Raw genomic sequence first — 19,942 nt, forward strand, 5'->3', positions numbered from 1 at the left:
CCAAGGAAGTGACACATTCTGGTATTTTACTTTTCATAACATCAGAAAGTAGACCAAATTTTTGGGTGGCTTTTATAATAGGCCTACTCTTGTATGAATTTACTGTAACAAACATTTAGTATTCCACAAAATGATGTTTAATAAAGTTTACAAAATCAATTTAAGTTTGCTTGAACTTTTAGTCACATTGTTGTTTTATCTAGACCTACAGTTATACAAGGAAACAAGGTAACTCAACACTGAGTGTGATCCCTAATGACCTCATTCTCTTACTATATAGCATTTAGCAATTAAAGTTTAGCCTATATTGTGCCATGTAAGTGCGAGCAGATAAGAGAAAATTATGACAGTTTCAAAATGTTAAAGGGGTTTTTGCCCCACATTTTCATATAAGCCTTTAACATACTGTAGTGACAACATGTCAAATAAATAACACATTGTATTAAAGTAATTCCGAAGATGTTGTCCGGTTGATTTTTAGTAGACTGCTAGAGATTAATAACATTTTCAGAAAAAGTTTAAACAATATCTGCTTACTGTATTTTTAAAAATAAAACATTTCTTCCGGTAATGTGATACTATATTAGCCTAAAACTAATGCACTTTTCAGCTTCATTAAGGGGAACAAACACCTGAATTAATGGCCCCCAACAACACCTCATTTACACCTATATGATTATCCCATTAAGTAATAATGACAACACTTAAATAGCCTGTATCAAAATAAATCAAGTCCTTTAATAAGTAGAATGAATACATGGGCTAAATAGACAACGCATGGCTTCTACTCGCAGTACTGAGAGAATTAGATCCAGCGATGTGAATATGTGCAGCCTTTCTTAAAAGTCTTTATGGCATATACAACAGGGTCCAAAGTCCATGAAAGTTTTGCTGATAAGGGGAACCAATAAAAGCAGCAGTGCAGCAGTGTAAACACGTCTACCTCGGCCCAGAGCAGGCCTTATTCTGTGGATTTACATAAGGCTGCAATCAGCCGGCCCACTCATTATCATGTTTTATATCCCTCTGCACTCAGAAAGCATCATGGCAAAGTAGCTCCATCCTCCCCTTCAACAGGGAAGTGAAGCAGCTTCTCGGAGCAGGTGTCAGCAGCTGTAAACTCACCACATCACCGGAACAGTGAGGAAGAAAGGAACTTTATTTTTACTTTTTTTTATTATTCCCCCCCATCCTCCCTTTTTTACTCTGCTGCAGCGCGCAAACAGCAGTCCTATGTTGTGCTTTTAATGTTCTCTAAAATGGTATCCAAGCTGACATCCCTGCAGCAGGAGCTCCTCAGCGCCCTGCTGGACTCAGGAGTTACCAAAGATGTTCTGATCCAGGCCCTGGATGATATGGACCCCAACCCGCCGAGCTTTGGAGTAAAACTGGAGAGCCTGCCCATGTCGCCCGCTCCTCCTCAGAGCGGCAAGATGAACGGAGCGGACTCCGATCGAAGCCCGTCTTCCACACGCTCACCAACGGCCACAGCAAGGGCAAGCTGTCCGGGGACGAGGGCTCCGAGGACGGGGACGACTACGACACCCCGCCGATACTGAAGGAGCTCCAGTCACTCAACACCGAGGAGGCCGCCGAGCAGAGGGCGGAGGTGGAGCGCATGTTGGCGTAAGTTTTCCGACGGAATCTGACTTTTTTTCAAACGTGTAAAAACTAAATCAAATGTAGGCCTAGGCCTAGTTTAATGGCAGTGTCCGGGGTGAAATGAGAAAGTGACATCAATCGCTCAGGATTAGCCTGTAGCGCACTCCAAATGCTCTTCATTTTTAAGTTGTGGCCTTTTAAAACTTCGAGAATCGATCATAAATTTAGAAATAATGGACCTTTATGAACCAAAAGTTCCTTCCCTATCTTTGTTTACAATTTAAAAAACCCCGCCACGGCTCGTTTTTCACATTCACTAATTATTCACATGGATTATTATTTCTTTACCGTTGCAAAATATCAGCTGAACTAAGATCTATTTATTATTAACTATAGGCTACTCCTCCTCTAACCGATAAAAATCCGGCAAGGGACTAGCCTACATGAGGAGAAAGTGAATCGAAACAACTGGCTGGGGATATAGTATAAAAAATTATTATTGGTTGGGTAAAAGATGAAAAAATGTTTATTAATATACTAATTATAATTGTATTAAACATACAGTTTAATTTAATGATTTAGCCTACATTGAAAATAAAATGTAACAGTTTTATTATTTTTTGTGAGCGTGAAACCCTTCATGACCTAATTTGACACTACACCTCAAATCCGTTTGTTTCTAATCATCTCCACTCAAACCACTTGATCCATTGTAAAACTAATATTTGAGGCTCTAACAGGACCGGAAGAATATCAAAACTTACCCACGTGTAGTTAAGTTATTATTAATTTTATTCTATAAATCATCAACTGAAAGATACACAGTGGCGTGTGATTAGAGTGAATGGAGATCTGGTTATTCATTGTCAAAAGTTATAAACTAACATCTCCCACTTAACCCGCAGACTTAGATGCACATTCTCCAAAACAAACAGACGCGTGTAGATTTGCTATAATTACCGATGTCAGTGTGTCTGGGCCTGCTAATCTCTCGTTGGAGGGTAGGGCTCCATTTTACCTCGAACTATGGGCCTATGTTTTGTTACACTTTCGTACTGCTGAAACATTTGACGTAGCCTATAATGAATAATGTGAAGCGCTAATTTTACAGGTAAGGACACGCTAAGTTTTTAATGCTAAATTTGTATATGTGGTCAAAGTAAATTTCTTTAAAAAAAAAAACGAAATTCTTTTTTTCTTTTTTCTTTTTTTTTTTACTGAACCTTGCCTTTCTTTTAGATTAATAGGCCTATCTTTAAGTGTACAGTATAGGCTATATTATTATACCGTCATGTAAAACTGACCTCAAATTATCCTTTCATTATCAAAAATATCTGACTAATGTATTTATTTTAATGGAATCAAACCTATAAAATTATATAAGCATATATAAGCCTATCTGTGCATATGTGTCATCATATACTGATGCCAAGGTTTTTAGTTTTTCTAAATACTGTTAGAAAATCTGACAGATAGCCTATCTTCTTACTCGAGAATTATCAGAAGATTTGTCAACATATGTGAAGATTTGTAACCCAGCTTTTGGTCCTTTTACTTTAGATTTTCATTGTGCATCGTTGCTTTAAACTCACACAAACCTAATCTAACTGTTCCCAGGCTAAAATCAGGTCAGTCAAGGCAACAAATAGGCTACTAAGTCCAAGTTTCTCAACCTGCCCATATCCACTTGAACTAACCTTTGAAAATATTTACAGCCTCTTGAACAGGCAACAATGATAAACAGGTTGTCTGTGAGGGAATTTATTATCCTTTCTGCCCCTTTAAACTTGAGGCCTTGAAAAATAGTGACTAGTGAACAAGTTCATGTGATTTTGTTGTAGGTATAAATAAACAACTTTAAATATTAACAAAACTAACAAAACCTTCCCCCTTACATGAACCATGTCTTCATGTATTTATGTTGATTTTATAGCATGACATAGACCAAACAACTTTATTTCAGCCATAAATAGAGTAAAGGTGGTTTTGCTCTTTATTACTTCCCTCTGAAAGCTACATGTAGTTCAGTGGTGAAATGAGTGGTGTTTTCTGCTCCTGTCTTTTATCTTTACCCAGAGAGGATCCATGGCGTGCTGCCCGCATGATCAAAGGTTACATGCAGCAGCACAACATCCCCCAACGGGAGGTGGTGGACGTCACAGGGCTGAACCAGTCTCACCTCTCACAGCACCTCAACAAAGGCACGCCCATGAAAACACAGAAGCGAGCGGCCCTTTACACCTGGTATGTCAGGAAACAGCGGGAAATTCTCCGACGTAAGTTAATATTTGAGTTTCTCACAGCTTGGCCTCGGACTGTAATGTGTAGCTGGCAGCAGCACGGCACTTTATTTGGATTTCAAACCTGTAGGGATATCAAGTTAGACTGGACATTTCCTCATCATGCTGGATGCCATATACAGACACAAAGCCCTGTGTTATATACTGAAGTTGTCATAATGCATCAAAATGAAATATATATTATTTAGGGATAGAAAATACCATTATCATGTGTCTAATAAACTTCTGCTTTTGTGTTTTTGAACATTTTTATTGAATGTACCTCTTCGTATTTTGCAGAGTTCAACCAGGCAGTGCAAGGGTCTGGCACCAATATGACAGACAAAGGCAATCAGGATCCGGCATTTTTTTTCCCAGAGTTCAACCCGTCTGGTCAGGGCATGGGACAGCCTGGTGACGAGGTCGGCAGCGAACCCTCCTGCAAGAAAATGAGACGTAACCGTTTCAAATGGGGGCCTGCGTCTCAGCAAATCCTGTACCAGGCTTATGAACGGCAGAAGAACCCCAGCAAAGAGGAGCGGGAAGCTTTGGTAGAAGAGTGCAACAGGTAGAAAAACATGACTCCTTTCTGCACATGCACAACAATATTACAATATTATTACTATATCAACCTCAATTTTTCATCTGTTTCTGGCAGAGCCGAGTGTCTTCAGAGGGGCGTCTCCCCCTCCAAAGCTCAGGGCCTTGGCTCTAATCTGGTCACCGAAGTGCGAGTCTACAACTGGTTTGCCAACCGGCGTAAAGAGGAAGCCTTCAGGCAGAAGTTGGCCATGGATGCAATCACTGTACCTCCCCACAGCCTCAACCCTCTGCTGTCACACAGTTCACCACATCATCCCCAGACCAGCGCTTCGCCTCCAAGTAAGATACCCAAGACCTGTAAACAGACTTTGATGTGTAAAAATGGTGGAGTTCCCCTTCAAATGTTATGTGTGCGGATTCATTGCTTAGTTGAAAAAATCCACATGACAGTAATGAGAGTACCCATGAAAATATGTGCTTACATCAGTTTACAGAGAACATTTAAGGTGTTTATTTCTAAAGTTTACATAATAGTGCAAACAAGTCCATGATTTAGTTTTCTTTGGTGTGAAAATGCTGTCAGAAAAGGTTAGAAGCACAGTTGATGTGATCAGAGAGGCAGAGAAAGAGGGTACAAGCGATCAATGAGAGTGAGTGAGTGAGCTGAGCAAATGCCATTGTTATTCTGATCTTTGAAAACACACTGAGAACAATCCACATTGTACCTGCAATCTCCACTCCAAAGTCAGCATGGAGAAGCATGACACAAAGGGCAGCAATCCTGTGACAGGCCAGGGTCAGGCCAGGGTCAGAGAGGGGGGACAGACACATTCAGGTTACCTCGACATAACGCTGTCATTTCCACATTTCCACCTCCCATGCAGGTTGCTAATGACTCCGTTCAGAGAATTGCCAAAACAAGGAAATGCTGTGCGTTATTGCTCTGACCATTTCACCCTGACCTGATGTTTGCATTTGGAGTAATTAGTATTGACTGAGTCTACCTGGTGTATACCATGTAAAAACAAAGCTGATAGGCCTCACAGAGTGTTATCCTTCATGCCATCACTCACCCTCCATAAAACTGTGATTTGAGAGACTCACTCAGAGCCTATTGTTACCCTCTCGTGTTCGAACACGAGGCGAGCTTTGAAGGGAAAACAAACTGTTTACCTTGGCTTGCTCTTTTACCTTTGGATAAAGTGGTCCCACTTGTGGATCGTTTGTTTGCTTCATTTTTTTTTTGTTTTGTTTTGTTGCTCAGAACACCTGACCAGGCATTGACCTCAGGTTGCAAATCCAGAGGGGTCACCAATAAGGTTGCAGAAGGGAAGGGTTGGTGCATGGTGGAAAGATCTTTGCTCCCCCTGAAAAAAAACCCTCAGCTGGCTGCTTACAAGGTGTCCTGCTGGTATCCTGCCGACAGCATCAGCTGTTTTTCAGTGTCAGCCCCTGGTCTGACAATAATATCCCAGCGGGGCGTCTCATTGCGTTGCTAGGGCACGGCCTGTATTATGCATGCTTAATGGACAATTAAAATCCTTTACTACTACATCTCCCAGGCCTTTGATAAGGGGCTCCTCTGACTTCTGCTCTCTATACTCTACTTCAGCAGGAGGTCCCATTGTCTGTGGTGTATTAGAAGACTGCAGTGACTGTAACCTAGGTTCATTTATCTCTGCTGGGCCTTGAGGAGGACCGATTTTAAAGCCTCCCCCATCACCTTTATGGGCATTAGTATAGTTGCTGAGGCTGGGTGCAGACTGGGAGCAGCAGGAGCTGTCCACTAGGGTATTGGCTCTTTTCTGGCCAGACAGGACTGATGACCCCTTCTTCGCCTATAGAGAAAGCTTGTCGCCCCTCCACCCCCTCCTTAAACCTCTGCCACACCTTCAGTCATATGAAAAAGGTCACTACTGGGTCAGATGAAAGAAACTCCTCTTACTTTGGGTTTTTATTGATTCTGCTTTGGTTCGTTGAGCCAGTTGGTCACAAGTGGATAGACAGTCAAACAGTGTGACATGCGGTTTTGGAAGTGACCTTTTTTTTACTTTCAGAAATGAAACTGATCACATAGTTTGTTAACAGACCTGTGTGACCACGCACCTGGGTTTTCATATGCAATATCTACCTACTGTTCATCCAGTAATAACGAAACTTATTTACAGCATTTTACTTTGACACATTAATCATAGTTAGTTAATTTCATAAATATGCCGATAAGATAATTATTTTCAACTGTATGTTTACAAAAGTTTGATTTTTTAGTGCAAAAATAATTTAAAGGAAAAGTTATTTGGTAAGTACTTATAAGTACATTTACCAAAGTACCGTATTTTAATACAATATTGAGGCACTTGCACTTTAATTGAGTATTTCCATTGTATGTTACTGTATACTGAACAACTGAAGCCTTTTCACATTAAGATTTTACATAAAAAAACATATGATAATCTTACAGAATACATTGAATTAAACCAGTGGTTCAAAATAATTTTGCTTGCAAAAATCACCATCTGGCTGGGGTTCCTTGGTCATTTTCAGATGTCTATGAGTTGTTAGCCTTTCCACCAAAGAGAACTTTCTCCTCTAAACTTCTTAGATGGTTTCAAGGCCCAAAGAGCTAAAACTTCACGCATAGATTGTGGAAAAGTCCTAAAATGAATACACATTCGTGTAGCAGAACTTTATTTTTTCTCTTTCCTCCTTCCTCCCCTTTTGGGGGGGGGGGGGCATTTTTCTGCATGAGATTATTGGTACTTTTACTTAAGTAGACAACCTGAATTCTTTGTCCACCACTGGCAACTTGGCAGAAATTGAATCATTGCTGTGTAAGCTGAGCTGCATCATTCTGCACGTTACAAAACTAGTCGACTCAGAAGTTCCAGATCAGATACAGTGGTTGGGGGGATTCTCCATGGATTACATTGTCACCTCAGGCTAGCTTGACACACACACACACACACACACACACACACACACACACACACACAGAAAGGATGGCCCAGCTCTGCACGTTCCACTGCTCTGTGTCTCCCAGAGAGCCACAAAGAAGAGACTGGATACGTCCTGCAGAGACCCAGGAGGTCTGTTATATGCAGTAGCACTACAATGAGCACTGCCTGGGGTTGGGGAGGCAGTCTTTGATATTACATGGGTCACACAGGGAGCTAGAGCCTTTTAAACCTGCTGAAGATCCTTGCTACCACTCCCCTCTAAAGTTCTCGCCCTCCCCCTGCTCTCGAAAAGGACTTCTCAGTGTTTCATGAATTGTCCCATCATTACAGAGCAAAGTTTTAGTTTTACAGAATCTCCAAATAAAATGATCTCAGTGCAATGGTAGAAGCCATCTCTCGACTCTAGTTGTCTCTCTAGAAAACCTCCTTGTATCACTAGCTTTATAGAAACCAAAGTCTCTTAGTTTAGGTCGTGGAAGTCCTCTGCTGAGGTTCCCTGCAGCTAGAATTACTGCCCAACCCAAAGGAACAAAACTGGCCTGAATAGCATCCTTTTCTCCCTCTGACACTTTAAGAGGTCGCTCAGCACAGACATAACTGCCTTTTTATGAGTCCTCCTCTATTGTGCGGCAATGGGGGTCATGAGTCCAATGGAGTTCTTTATTGTTCTGCGGCACTGTTTACAAGGCACAGTGGAGTGTTGTGGGGTTGCCACTATGTTGTAGAAGACAATATGAAGTCTGTGGGCTGAACAATATGGAGGACAGGTACTTTAGAGGATGAAACATGGTGCTGTGGCTTTGCTTCAGACATTGCAGCATTTGTAGTTTAAGTAGGCTAGCTGTAGTTGAAGTACTAGTTCAACATTATGGGGAAAAGGCTTGCTTGCTTTCTGCCTGAGAGTTAGATGAGAAGATTGTTACCACTCTGATGTCTGTCCGTTAAATGTGAAGCTGGAGACTAAAGACAGGTAGCTTAGCTTAGCTTAAAGACTTGACGCTGGGAGAAACAGCTAGCCTGGCACTGTCCAAAGCTTAAAAAAAATCCATTCCAGCACCTCATTTTGAGAAATAGATGAGAAGATTGATTCTCATGTCTGTACGCTGAATATGAAGACAGTTAGCTTAGCTTATAAAGTCTAGAAACAGGGGGAAACATCTAGCCTGGCTCTGTCCAATGATGAAAACAAATCAACAGCACATCTTAAGCTCACTAATTATATTCCTATCTAACTCTCGTGAGAAAGCAAATGAGCACATTTGTCATTGCTTTAAATATGAAGCTATAGCCAGCAGACGGAAACCTTAATATAAAGACAGGAAACAAGAAGCCTGGCTCTGCCCAAAGGTAACAAAATCCAGCTAACGATGACTTCAGTTATATACAGTATATAACCATAATTCTGTACACATACTGCAACTTAAAGGAAGATAGTGATCAAAATGATTTAGCCTATATGTTTTCCTTGATACCTGCAGCAAATTTTCAGATCTGCAAATGCATCCTGTTCCAGTTCCCAGCAGCGACAAGAAATCAATGCCCTCTCTCATTGGTCACATTTAGTGTCAGTGCTTCTCCCTCTTTTATCTCAAAATGGTTGTATATCAATGCTTCCTGTCATGTCTGACCGGCTTAGGTGGGGCTTTCAGCGCTGTCACACCTGGGTCAGGGACGAGGGCTCGGGGAAGATGGGAGATCTGAGTGCAAACAGAGTCTGTCTCTACGCTGTCACTGAGGGAGAGACGCTCTCTGTGTCTGTGTGTGGTTGAGACCACAGGATAAGAATGTGTTTGACATTGTTTGTAATTGTGTAATGTTTACTCTGTTGGTATCAGAGGGGGCCTACATCGGCAAACAGGCATTTGATTGTCGGCTGTGGTGGAGTGAAGCATTCCTTTAGGCCTGTGAGAGACAAGAAGAAGTCTAGACACGTGATTAAGTGATGGCACTACAAGAATTTTCATTAGAACTTTACTGTGGATATGTGAAAATATCATTAGAAGAAAAGCAACTAAGTACATTTACTCAAGCACTGTACTTGAGTCAGATTTTTAGGAACTTGTATTTTACATCTTCTACCACTTTATACTTCTACTCCCCTACATGTCAGATATAAATGTCCACCAAACAAGTACGTTCACAAAGTGCTTTTTACTCAGTGTTTTCCACAGGATTTGAAGAGACTATGGTGGGTGAGTCCGAGGCCTGAGAGGGTCCGGTAAAGTAAATTACATGTGCCCATTTACTTTTAATGTACACATGTAATATGTTTTATACTTTTTGTAAATATAATCCAATTAATCTTATTTCTATACTGTATTGACACATTATTTTGAAAACTTGACGTTGTCAAATGTGTATCCTTGTGCTAAATTCATCAAGTCTGGCCCAATTTGATAAATAATGTTGTGTGGTTCTCGTATGGCGTAACATGAAGACTTCATAGCCTCCATTTAGGTAGGACTCTCATACTGCAACACTTGTTTTTGTAAAGAGAGAAAATGAAAGGATAAAGTCGCTAACCTGCCTGTCAGCTCGCACTGGTCGGTTTCAGTGGATTTACAATAAAGGCTTTAATACTTGTGCACTCCAAATTTAGGTGTGGCTAGCTTAATTGCCTTCTCACAAATGAGTGACAGAAACATTATAAGCGGGTTAGACCGTTTGTTACCTTTTCAAAGAAGTGAGCTCAAAGTGGGGTCCGGGGACCCCCAGGGGTCCTTGAGGGGTTTCCAGGGGGTCATCAGCAAAAAGGGGAATCATTTATTTTTACTATAATTCCATCCATAAGTAAAATAATGACTGAATGTATGACTATTTTGGTCATGGATTTCATACACTTATTGGAATAAAATCCGATCAGATGGGCGATCCTGGGACAAAATCTTATCAAATGGGAGTCCATGGTCTAATTTGTGTTAGTTTAGGGGTTCTTCACGTGAAAAAGTTTGAGAACCACTGTGCTAGGAGACAATTCAGCAGAACAGTGTCTGCAAACGGCGATTTTTGCGTCTTTCTCTGATACTTGAAAATGCTTCCACACTGCTGATATGTCAAAATGTAGGTGTTCGGTAAAATTTGTTCAGTGTTTTGACTTATAAGGCCGACCACCGAAAGTGCTTTTTTGTGCTATTAATTACGGTGGTCGAACATTTGGTGCATCCCTATAAAAAACATAAATTTAAATATGAAATACACTTCTCAGATGGTTTCATTTAGGCCGAAAGAGACACAATTATCCAATACTTTACAAAAAACAACAAAGATTAGAGAAAAGAAACAAATATAAGATATCAATTTCTTTTTTAAAAATCCTACCACATTAATCATCTCACAACGCCTCGGATTTATCTAAATTACTAAACTGTACATAAACTTAAACAGTAAAATGCTACTTAAACATTGATAATTTACTAAGTTTAAGTAGGAATTTGAATGCAGGGCTCTGATGTTTGCATTGCTGATTGGAAGCTACTTTTATGTACTAAAGGATCAGAATACTTCCTTTACCACTGGTGAAACTTCACACTGGCGTAATTACGAACATCATCAGTAACATTTGTGGGCTGATCAGAGTCTGATGGGAGATTTGCTGTAGTGAGTGCATGTACACAGGAATGGCCTTGGCTGAGCTACACAGATAGCAGCAGTGGAGGGGTCAGTGTGTTTGTTTGCTCTGTCCTCCCTTTTTGAGTCAAAGAGCAGGTGAGTCTGGTTGGTTGGAGTGACAGCAGTGTTGCCCAGCGCAGAATGAGGCCGCTACTATCTCTGCCCTATTTAACTGTTATAGTTGTAGGACGCAGCAGTTGAGAGCCAACACAAGTGAAACTAACTGTTTATCTCTGTCTCTATCAGTGCGTTACAGCCAAGGCCCCGGTGAGGTCACCTCCTCCACGACCATCAGTCACCACAGTAGCAACGGGATGTCGACCAGCCAGTCGGTGCTCCAGCAGGTGTCTCCGGGAGGATTGGACCACAGCCACAGTCTGCTGTCACCTGATGCCAAGATGGTGAGTGAACACACCTGGGCCCTCATGGCCTCAGATTAGATAAGACCTGGCCAACGTTTAGCATGAACGTACAAAGCAGGTTCTTAAACCTCCCCTTACATGGACCCACTGGTAAGAACCAACAATTCGCGCACTGTGCAGCTCTGTTTGAAAGGTGGAGCCTGGGGTTGCAGTCCATAGCTGGACTAGCTCGTAGCCTTCACCAGAGTGCACCAGGTATGTTCATCGCTCAGCCAATAAACCTGACAAAGAAACATTCTGTTCTTATTGATTAAATGCCTCGCAAAGTGGCTCCACATGTGGAGAGCTGCTTGTTCTGCCAACATAATGACGCCAGCATTTGATTATACCCAATGTGTTTTTTTGTCTACTTCAGAGTTTCTTCCTTCTGCCCTAGTCCAATATTTGATCAGTGACAAGGAAATCTGTGCACGGACCCATTGCATTTGAGTGGTTGTGCAACAATACTTCAGATATAAAATTCTTTGGACCACAATTAAATGCCCATACAACACAAAATTCAATCATTTAAACCACTTCAGTGTCCCATAACGTAGTAACTGTTCACTAACTTCCCTGTCGGATCAACATACTTCTGCATTATGTAAAATGACCACAGCGAGGGCAGGCAGCGTAGTGTGCAGTAGGTCAGACCTGACAGTTTCTTATTTGCAACTGTGGGTCTGTCCTTTGTGGGTAGCTAGCAGTAGTCAAACAGACGCAGCCCCACTGAGTGGGAGGTTCACGATCTTGATAGTCATTACTATAAATGCATAGCTGTTGTTTTGTACAGTTGTTTTTAAAGCATTTGATAAACCGACGTGACAAACTATGCTGACATTTTTAGTATGATTTTTTCTTCACCTTTTGTTTCTTATCAGTATTTGCTTGTGTGTTGTGTATGTGAGTTACACAAGCGTAGAGTTATAAAAGAGTCTGAACTAACATTTATATCTGTTGTTTGTTTAGCAGACAACATGTGTTCCACTTTGAAAATACATTTAATGTGAATTTACACATCAAGCTCTCATAAATTTCAGTGTTGTAGTGTGATGTAACAAATCTTACAGCAATAAAAGGGTGCTGTAAATTTATTTATTTCCTTCATCTTTCTCCAGATTTCAGGTTCAGGTGGAGGACTTCCACCAGTCAGCACTCTGACCAACATCCACAGTTCCCATCATAGCCATCAGCAGACTCAGAACCTCATCATGCCTCTATCTGGGGTCATGGCCATAGCACAGAGTGAGTCCTCCGTCCCTTCGTGTGACCATCACAGAAAAGAAGGGAAAGTCACTCAATTTATTTTATCATGACATGGTTTGACTGAGGTTTTGTTGCATCTTACTAGGTTTAAACACATCGCAATCTCAGACGGTGCCAGTGATCAACAGCGTGGCAGGCAGCCTTGCGGCGCTGCAGCCGGTGCAGTTTTCCCAACAGCTCCACAGCCCCCACCAGCAGAGCCTGATGCAGCAGTCCCCCAGCCACATGAGCCAGCAGCCGTTCATGGCTACTGTCACACACTCGCACAGTCAGTAACACTCAGTTCTACTCTTGTCTTCTTTTTGCACCAGCCTTTTGTATGTTTTGTAAACCAGTTACATCAGCTTGTGTCGCTTTAAAAGCTACGGCCTATGCTTTACCCTTACCCTGTACCCCCGCATCATGGGTTTAATATGTCTATTAGGTCATGAACAGTTGTGTTCATGACCTAGTTGTGTCAAAGTGATTTTTCTTTTATAAATTTCAATAATTTTAGAGGTCTGAAATGGTTAAACCAAACCAGTATATCACAAGAAATCTAATGATCTGTCTGAATTTCCTTTGCAGTGTATTCTCACAAGCAAGAGCCCCCGCAATATTCCCACCCATCACGTTTCCCCTCGGCCATGGTGGTCACAGACTCCAACAGCATCGGCACACTCAGCTCCATGTCCTCCAGCAAGACGGTCAGTCTTTAGCTCACATCATATCACATCACAGAGGCAACAATTAGATGCATGTTCTCACCTGTCTGCCTTGCCTGTTTTAGATTTAAAAAGTCAATGTCTGTCAGTCAGTACGGGGGCATTTGTATGAGAATCAGCAATAAATTTGATATGTTATTGCAGTTTTTGTTACAGTAATTCCTACATGTTGTAACAGATAGTACTCTCTTTTGATCAAATCTCTCTTTTGAAAAGTACTGTAACTCTCTGATCAGCTCACTCATTACTTACTGATAAACAAAAATCACCCTCACCCTGTTCTGATCAAGAGAAACAAGACAATCGAAGCACACACTTATAGCAGGAACCACATTTTGAAGTGTGTTATTGATTGTGTGTTGACCTGTTTAATTCCTGTCACATTAGGATGCTCCTGTAAACAAGATGGTGCAACTCGGGGGTCTTTCCTGGGTAAATACAATTTCATCAGTTCAGTCACACAGTTTAAATGAGTAAAATCACCAAAATTTTCCATTTAAGTTCTGTTAATTTTCAGAGCTTTTGTTGGGGCTGCTGCTGATGTTCAAATGCTTTCATTTGACTCCAAACTAATAGATGAGACAGATATATGGAGAGCATACTCCTAAGAATTCTTATTTCCTCTTTAACTGCCATCTAATCAATCACCTGTTCCCTCAGCCTGAACGCTTCTTGATTAATGCTGCCTCCTTTCACTTTCCCTGGTGAGAGTTACCTCTGCAATCAGGAAATGAGCCTGTTCTTAATCAAAGTTCTCCAGCCTTGTGTCCTGCTACTTTCCTCCATGCTACAGTGAGGCTGGAGATGAGAAGGGCTGGAGGTTTTTTTGGAGGGGAGGGGGGGTAATTACACATCTTCCTCTTTCCTACTTCTCCCTGCTCTCGGTGATCGCTCTAGCCTGAAATGTTGTCCACGGTGCTTTCACACGCTCAATTTCCCACGCTGAGGAAGAGTACTTGTACCACCGCGCTGCTACTGACAGACTGATGGGTTGATGGGACAATAGCTCAGAGCACCGTGTGTCCTCTGTGGAGGAAGGACGTAAAACAAATCTCTCTCAGGCTGTGAAATAGGCACATTTTGTCCGCCGTGTTGATACACATTTGTAAAAACCATTAAGGTACATGTTGTGATATGACCCAGTGGTGAAAGAAGTCTTAAAGGTACCAAAACCACAAACTAAAAATACTTTAGAATGAATCTTCACATAATAGAATTTTTTAATTTGATTTCTGAATTTGGCTGGCTCAATCTAATATTATTGTTTTTAACCAATTATGTCTTCTTAATTTTCAGTGAGACTGTATTTTTTAAACAGATTTAAGTGTTTTGATTACAAACATGATGAATATACACACACCATTGTTTGTGTGTGAAACACCTTATACGTTTGATATTTTAGTCATAATTCCAAGAAAAATAATAATATGAATACTACTACTAATACTACTTCTACTACTACTAATAATAAAAAATTAACACCATATTTATGGAAACCTACTTAAGAAATACTTAAATACTAAACTGAATTAGACAGATGGAGTGGTTTCTGGTATTTGATGGACTGGGAATTAAGTATCAATGTAATGAAATATCCAAATTTCTTTCATCTAAACATTGATGTGACTGCTTTCTGTAAGGCGTCACTAGCCAAAAAAAGTTGGGAACTGTTAGTTTAAACTTTAACAATGTATCGTAGGCTGGCAACGGACCATTATTTTTGTTAACAATAAACCTGCCCAGTATTTTTTCAACTAAATGATTAATCGTTTAATCTATAAAACATCAACTGTGAAAAATGCCAAAGTTGACTTCTTCAAATAAAAACCAACAGTCCAAACCCCTTAAATATTCAATTTACTACAATGTAAGACAAGGAAAAGCAACAAATTTGCATTTTGACATTTGAGAACCTGGAACTATCACATTTTCTGCTTGACAAATTTCTTGACAAATCTCGATCGGCTATCAATTAAGTGGAATTAGTGGATTAGCTCTAATACACTGTATTAGTAAAAGCATATTCTTTTTTATATATATTTTAATCTGCAAAGTAACTACTCACTACATCTGTGAATAAATGTAGCAGAGTAAAAAGTAGACTTTTTCCCTCTGAAATGTAGTGGGGAAAAAAGTATCAAGTATAAAGTAGCATGAAATGGAAATATTCAAGTAAAGCACAAGTACCTCAAAATTGTACCTAAGTACAGTACCTGAATAAAAGTACTGACGGTCACTTTCCACCACTGGCATCATCACCCTGTGGCATTTCACAACCCCATTTATTTAGAGAGCAATTAGCTAGCAGGCTCTCCCAGGTATTTCCTTATCAGGACTTTATTTGGACGGGGCAGCCTTCTTCTCACGACACGACCAGCATGCAGAGGCTTTATAACATCATTGTTTACCAAGAACCCTCCATTATACCTGAGTCTGTTTAAAACTCCCCTCGGCTCAGAGCCTGGTGTCTAATGACTCAAGTCTTAGCTGCAGGTCACCTTTATCAGGTGAAGCTGTTTGCTGGCCGCAGGGTCACACCGGGGTCACCTGCATCCACCCCTGGAGAGACAGGAGAAAAATAAATTCCACAAACAATCCCCAAAAAAACAGAGCGTTTCAATAGAAACAAGGCTTTTCAGGAGAAGAGGGATGAGAAATGTATTTGGTCAGGTGTGGCACATGCAGGTGCAGGGGTAATGTATTTAGAAGTGGTGGATGAAGCATTCGAGTAAAAGTAGAAATACCACACTATAAAAATACTCCATTACAAGTAAAAGTCCCGCATCCATAATTTTACTGAAGTAGAAATACTAGAAACAAAAAGAGTAAAATGTATTCTGTCAGTGTTATATTATTGAATCCTTAGTATTGATGCATCATCATGTAAGTGACACTATATATATATATATATATATGTATTTTTTTTTGTAGTCAAGGTGGAGTTCATTTTCATAACATAGTAGTTTAACCTATAAAAATACATTTCATGATATGTAATCTAGTAACTATAGCTGTTAAATAAATGTAGTGGACTGAAAAAGTATAATAGCTACCTCTGAAGTAAAAGTATAAAGTAGAAATAGAAATAGAAATAGAAAAACTCAAGTAAAGTGTAAGTACCTGAAAACTGTATTTAAATGTACTTGGTTACTTTCCACCATTGGTCTTTACATAGATTTAATTTGCCAGGCCACTTTCGGGAAGCCTTGAAAATAATGATATATATAGGCCTACCTGTGTTACTGGACAGATTGTATTTATTTTTTTATGTAACGCAGGCCTACTTTGTCTGACATTTCTCTCCTTTTCCTTTCAGTGTCCTCTTCAAGCTTGGTGAGAGCGTCCACCTGACTTCCTCGGTGCCCGGCAACCGGAGCACATTTTTCCACCCTCTCACCCCGGTAACCATGACGATTCTTAATAACCGGCAACGGCGTGCTGGATGATGAGTCAGTCAACAAACAAGAGGAGTGACGATGGTGGCCCAGGCGGATGAAAATGAGAAATGGGGACAGACAGAGGAAAACAAAATAAAAAGCAACTCACTGCACCTGAAAGTGAGGAGACTGGATTCCCCTCGCTCGCACACACATGATCAACAAGGATGTATGATTTTAACACAATCTTTGAAAACAGTATTGAGGTTTTTTTTACACCCCTTTTCATAAATGTACAGCAAGAGACAGTCATCGTCTTTTCTGACATTACAAAGGAACAAAAAGTGCTATAAACTATGTGGACCTGAGTGAAGGCCCTGGGACAACTGTGATTTAAGGTGGAAATATAACACGCTGAAACTAACAGAGACAGTAATCAGCCTCTGAAGGCTGAAAGACTCAACGAAGGCGATTCACTCACAGCAAATTCCTGGATGCCTTTTGACCGGCTACACAAATCGCCCCGCACGTGAGCAGAACTGTGTGACAATCACAATAACCTGTACTGATCTTGTGCATGCATTTCATTCTTTCTGGGATTTAAAGGCGTCTTCCATGATATTTTTTCACACTCAGTTTACTGTACTAGCATTAGTGCAGGCAATGAATGGCCTATCTGTCGCTCATCATTTCAAGTTGTTCAACGTGTATACTGTGATTGAAAAGACTTTGACAATCTTGAAAGGACTATGCAATGTGTCTATAGGTGTATGCAATGCTTTGTATAACTGGATTCTGCACAGAACTCCACACACTTGAGACTGGAAATGAATATGCACAGGGTGTACACAATATGCATCAGTTAAGTCGCCAACAATTATTATATTCTGGACCTGCCTGTAAAATAACACAAAAGCAGTTGGATATATGCATGACTAATATGCCAAAGAATAAGAATGCAGTTGAGTGTAGGTACACTGAGGTATATAATATGTCTCAATAGTTATCTTGGGGGTGGGGGGCTGACTCACACACTTTAAATGTGGCCCATCCCCTGCGTGTTGTTTGCACACAGGTTCAGGTGAATTTCAGGAATGGGAGCGCTCTCCCCCTCCCTCTCCCACTTCCTCCTGCAACGTGAAGTGATGCCGAAATAGGACAAATATTGTTAATAACTCCTCGTCATGGCGCAGGACCCCCCGCGGTAGATTGAAAATATTGACAAGTATTTAGAAACACAACAGTCCTTTTCAGTCTGGTATATTGCGAAGGAGAGAGACATGAAAGAGGACAATGTTGTGACAGCAGCTGCTCTAATCATACAGGAATCCACAGAGAGTGAGAAATGTAGGGGAGAGGAGCAGCTGCTGTGGGCACAGACGCCCCCGCGAACACTATCAAGGTGTGTTCAGACAGAAAGCAAAGCAAACTTTCACTTTTTACTAAAACTTCCCCTGTTTTTATGAGACAAAAAGGCATTTTCATGTATTATGATTGTATGATATATGATAACCCTGCATATCATAAGTGTGGCAGATCCAGTCTCCTGTTCAATATTAGGTCATTACATTGTTATTATTATGTTGGTTGGTTTGTGACTGTTATAGCCACATCTGCTGCCATCTGATCAGAAGGCACTCGTACTTGTGTGGCAGGACATGATTTTCCCCCCTCCTAATGTATTATTTTTGTATAAAATTTAAATCAATCATAAATCATTATTTATACTTTCTGAGAAAATGTTGATATTTCAAGTAAAAGTTTTTTTTTCCAAAATGAATACATGGTTTTGGTTATTTTGTGATATAGATCCTTACAAATAGCAAAACTGCAATTTAAAGATACTTAATTAAAAGTTCAAACTTTTGCAAAAAGTTCAGACATATTAGCAGCAAAGATTTATTTAAAGTATCAAAAGTATTCATTATGCCCCTTTCCAAATTTGTTCTTTTTTGCTCTATTGTTATTACTCATGTAAACAGCACTTATTTTGTAGTTTATTAAGATGTAGCTCAGTTGAACTATGTGATATACTTTTGGGATGTTTAATAATACATTTATAAGAATGTTTTCATATTTTCTAATCATATTAAACATTCTATTATATATATTGCACATTATGTTTGTGTAAAATTTTAATCTACACAGTAAGATGTAACTAAGAGCTGTAAAATAAATGTAGTGAAGTAACAAGTACAATATTTCCCCCTGAAATTTAGTGGAGTAGCGGTATAAAGTAACATGAAATGGAATTCAATCAAGTAAAATACTAATAAGTTCCCAAAATGTGTATTTACAGTACCTGAGTTACATTCCACCACTGCAAGGTACTTGCAAGTAGGAAGAAGGAGCAGCTCAGTGCATGAGGTCCGTTTATAGCCTCTACAAAGTGTGGTGTAGTGTTGCTGTGTGATAAGCACAGCCTCTTTGAAGTTCATAGATCTAAAGTGCACTTTACATTTCAAGCAACAAGTTCATTGAACCCGACATGTTGACAGCATAATTCATTTCAGCCTTTATCTGATACTGACATAGAGCCCACTGTAAAAAATAGAGTTGTCATTATATTTTTTGTAATAACAAGAAACACAGGTTCATCTGGGTTTTAAATCAAGATACAGGCCATATTTATATGAAGTCAATACCTTGTATACATACAAGTATTACATAGTTATACACACAGTTGAACTTTGTGTTTCACATTATAGAAGAATGTTTTATAACATCTCTAAATATTTAAATCTGTATATGAGGATGAGAGAGATTTCTTTCAAAATTATAGGAAATGCAAAAGGTCCATCAATTCACTTTAACAATGTTTAAACTGAATTATCAAACCAGGTTCTAAGTTTGGTGAAGGCATTTGAGGAGTCATATTTGAAAACACAGCATCTAGAAATTTGATAAATTCTTGCGTTTGAAGTGTGATATAGTCATTTTGAAGACTCTTAGGCCTGTTCTGATCCGTCATAACAAGATCTCACTACAATTAAACCTGCATTCTTTGATTGGTGGCAGCAGAAACAAACTGTAAACACAACAGTGACATATTAATACCTTTTAAGTTGAACTTAGCAAATATTGCTTATTTACACATCCAGCAGATACTAAAGAAACATTAACATTAATTTGGAGTCATGTTCTGGCCTCCTGATGAATCTAAGCCCAATATTCACTCTCTTTTAAGCTCTGTTTTTGGTCTCC

The 19,942-nt window shown here is 40.0% G+C and overlaps 1 protein-coding gene across 1 annotated transcript; it reads left to right on the forward strand.

Annotated features, from left to right (window-relative positions):
• Positions 1–906: 906 nt before the first annotated feature.
• hnf1ba (HNF1 homeobox Ba) lies at positions 907–18,853 on the forward strand. The gene is given in 11 exon segments (XM_038693785.1): positions 907–1,452; positions 1,455–1,626; positions 3,679–3,878; positions 4,182–4,449; positions 4,540–4,763; positions 11,237–11,391; positions 12,510–12,636; positions 12,743–12,925; positions 13,225–13,343; positions 13,749–13,793; positions 16,678–18,853. Coding segments are annotated over 11 exon segments (1,719 nt in total). The 5' UTR covers positions 907–1,247; the 3' UTR covers positions 16,699–18,853.
• The last annotated feature ends 1,089 nt before the right edge of the window (positions 18,854–19,942 follow it).

The sequence above is a fragment of the Micropterus salmoides genome, unplaced genomic scaffold, assembly GCF_014851395.1.
Source record: "Micropterus salmoides isolate LMB-PRFRI ecotype aquatic unplaced genomic scaffold, ASM1485139v1 Ms_hic_scaffold_3, whole genome shotgun sequence".
Classification (NCBI taxonomy): Eukaryota; Metazoa; Chordata; class Actinopteri; order Centrarchiformes; family Centrarchidae; genus Micropterus; species Micropterus salmoides.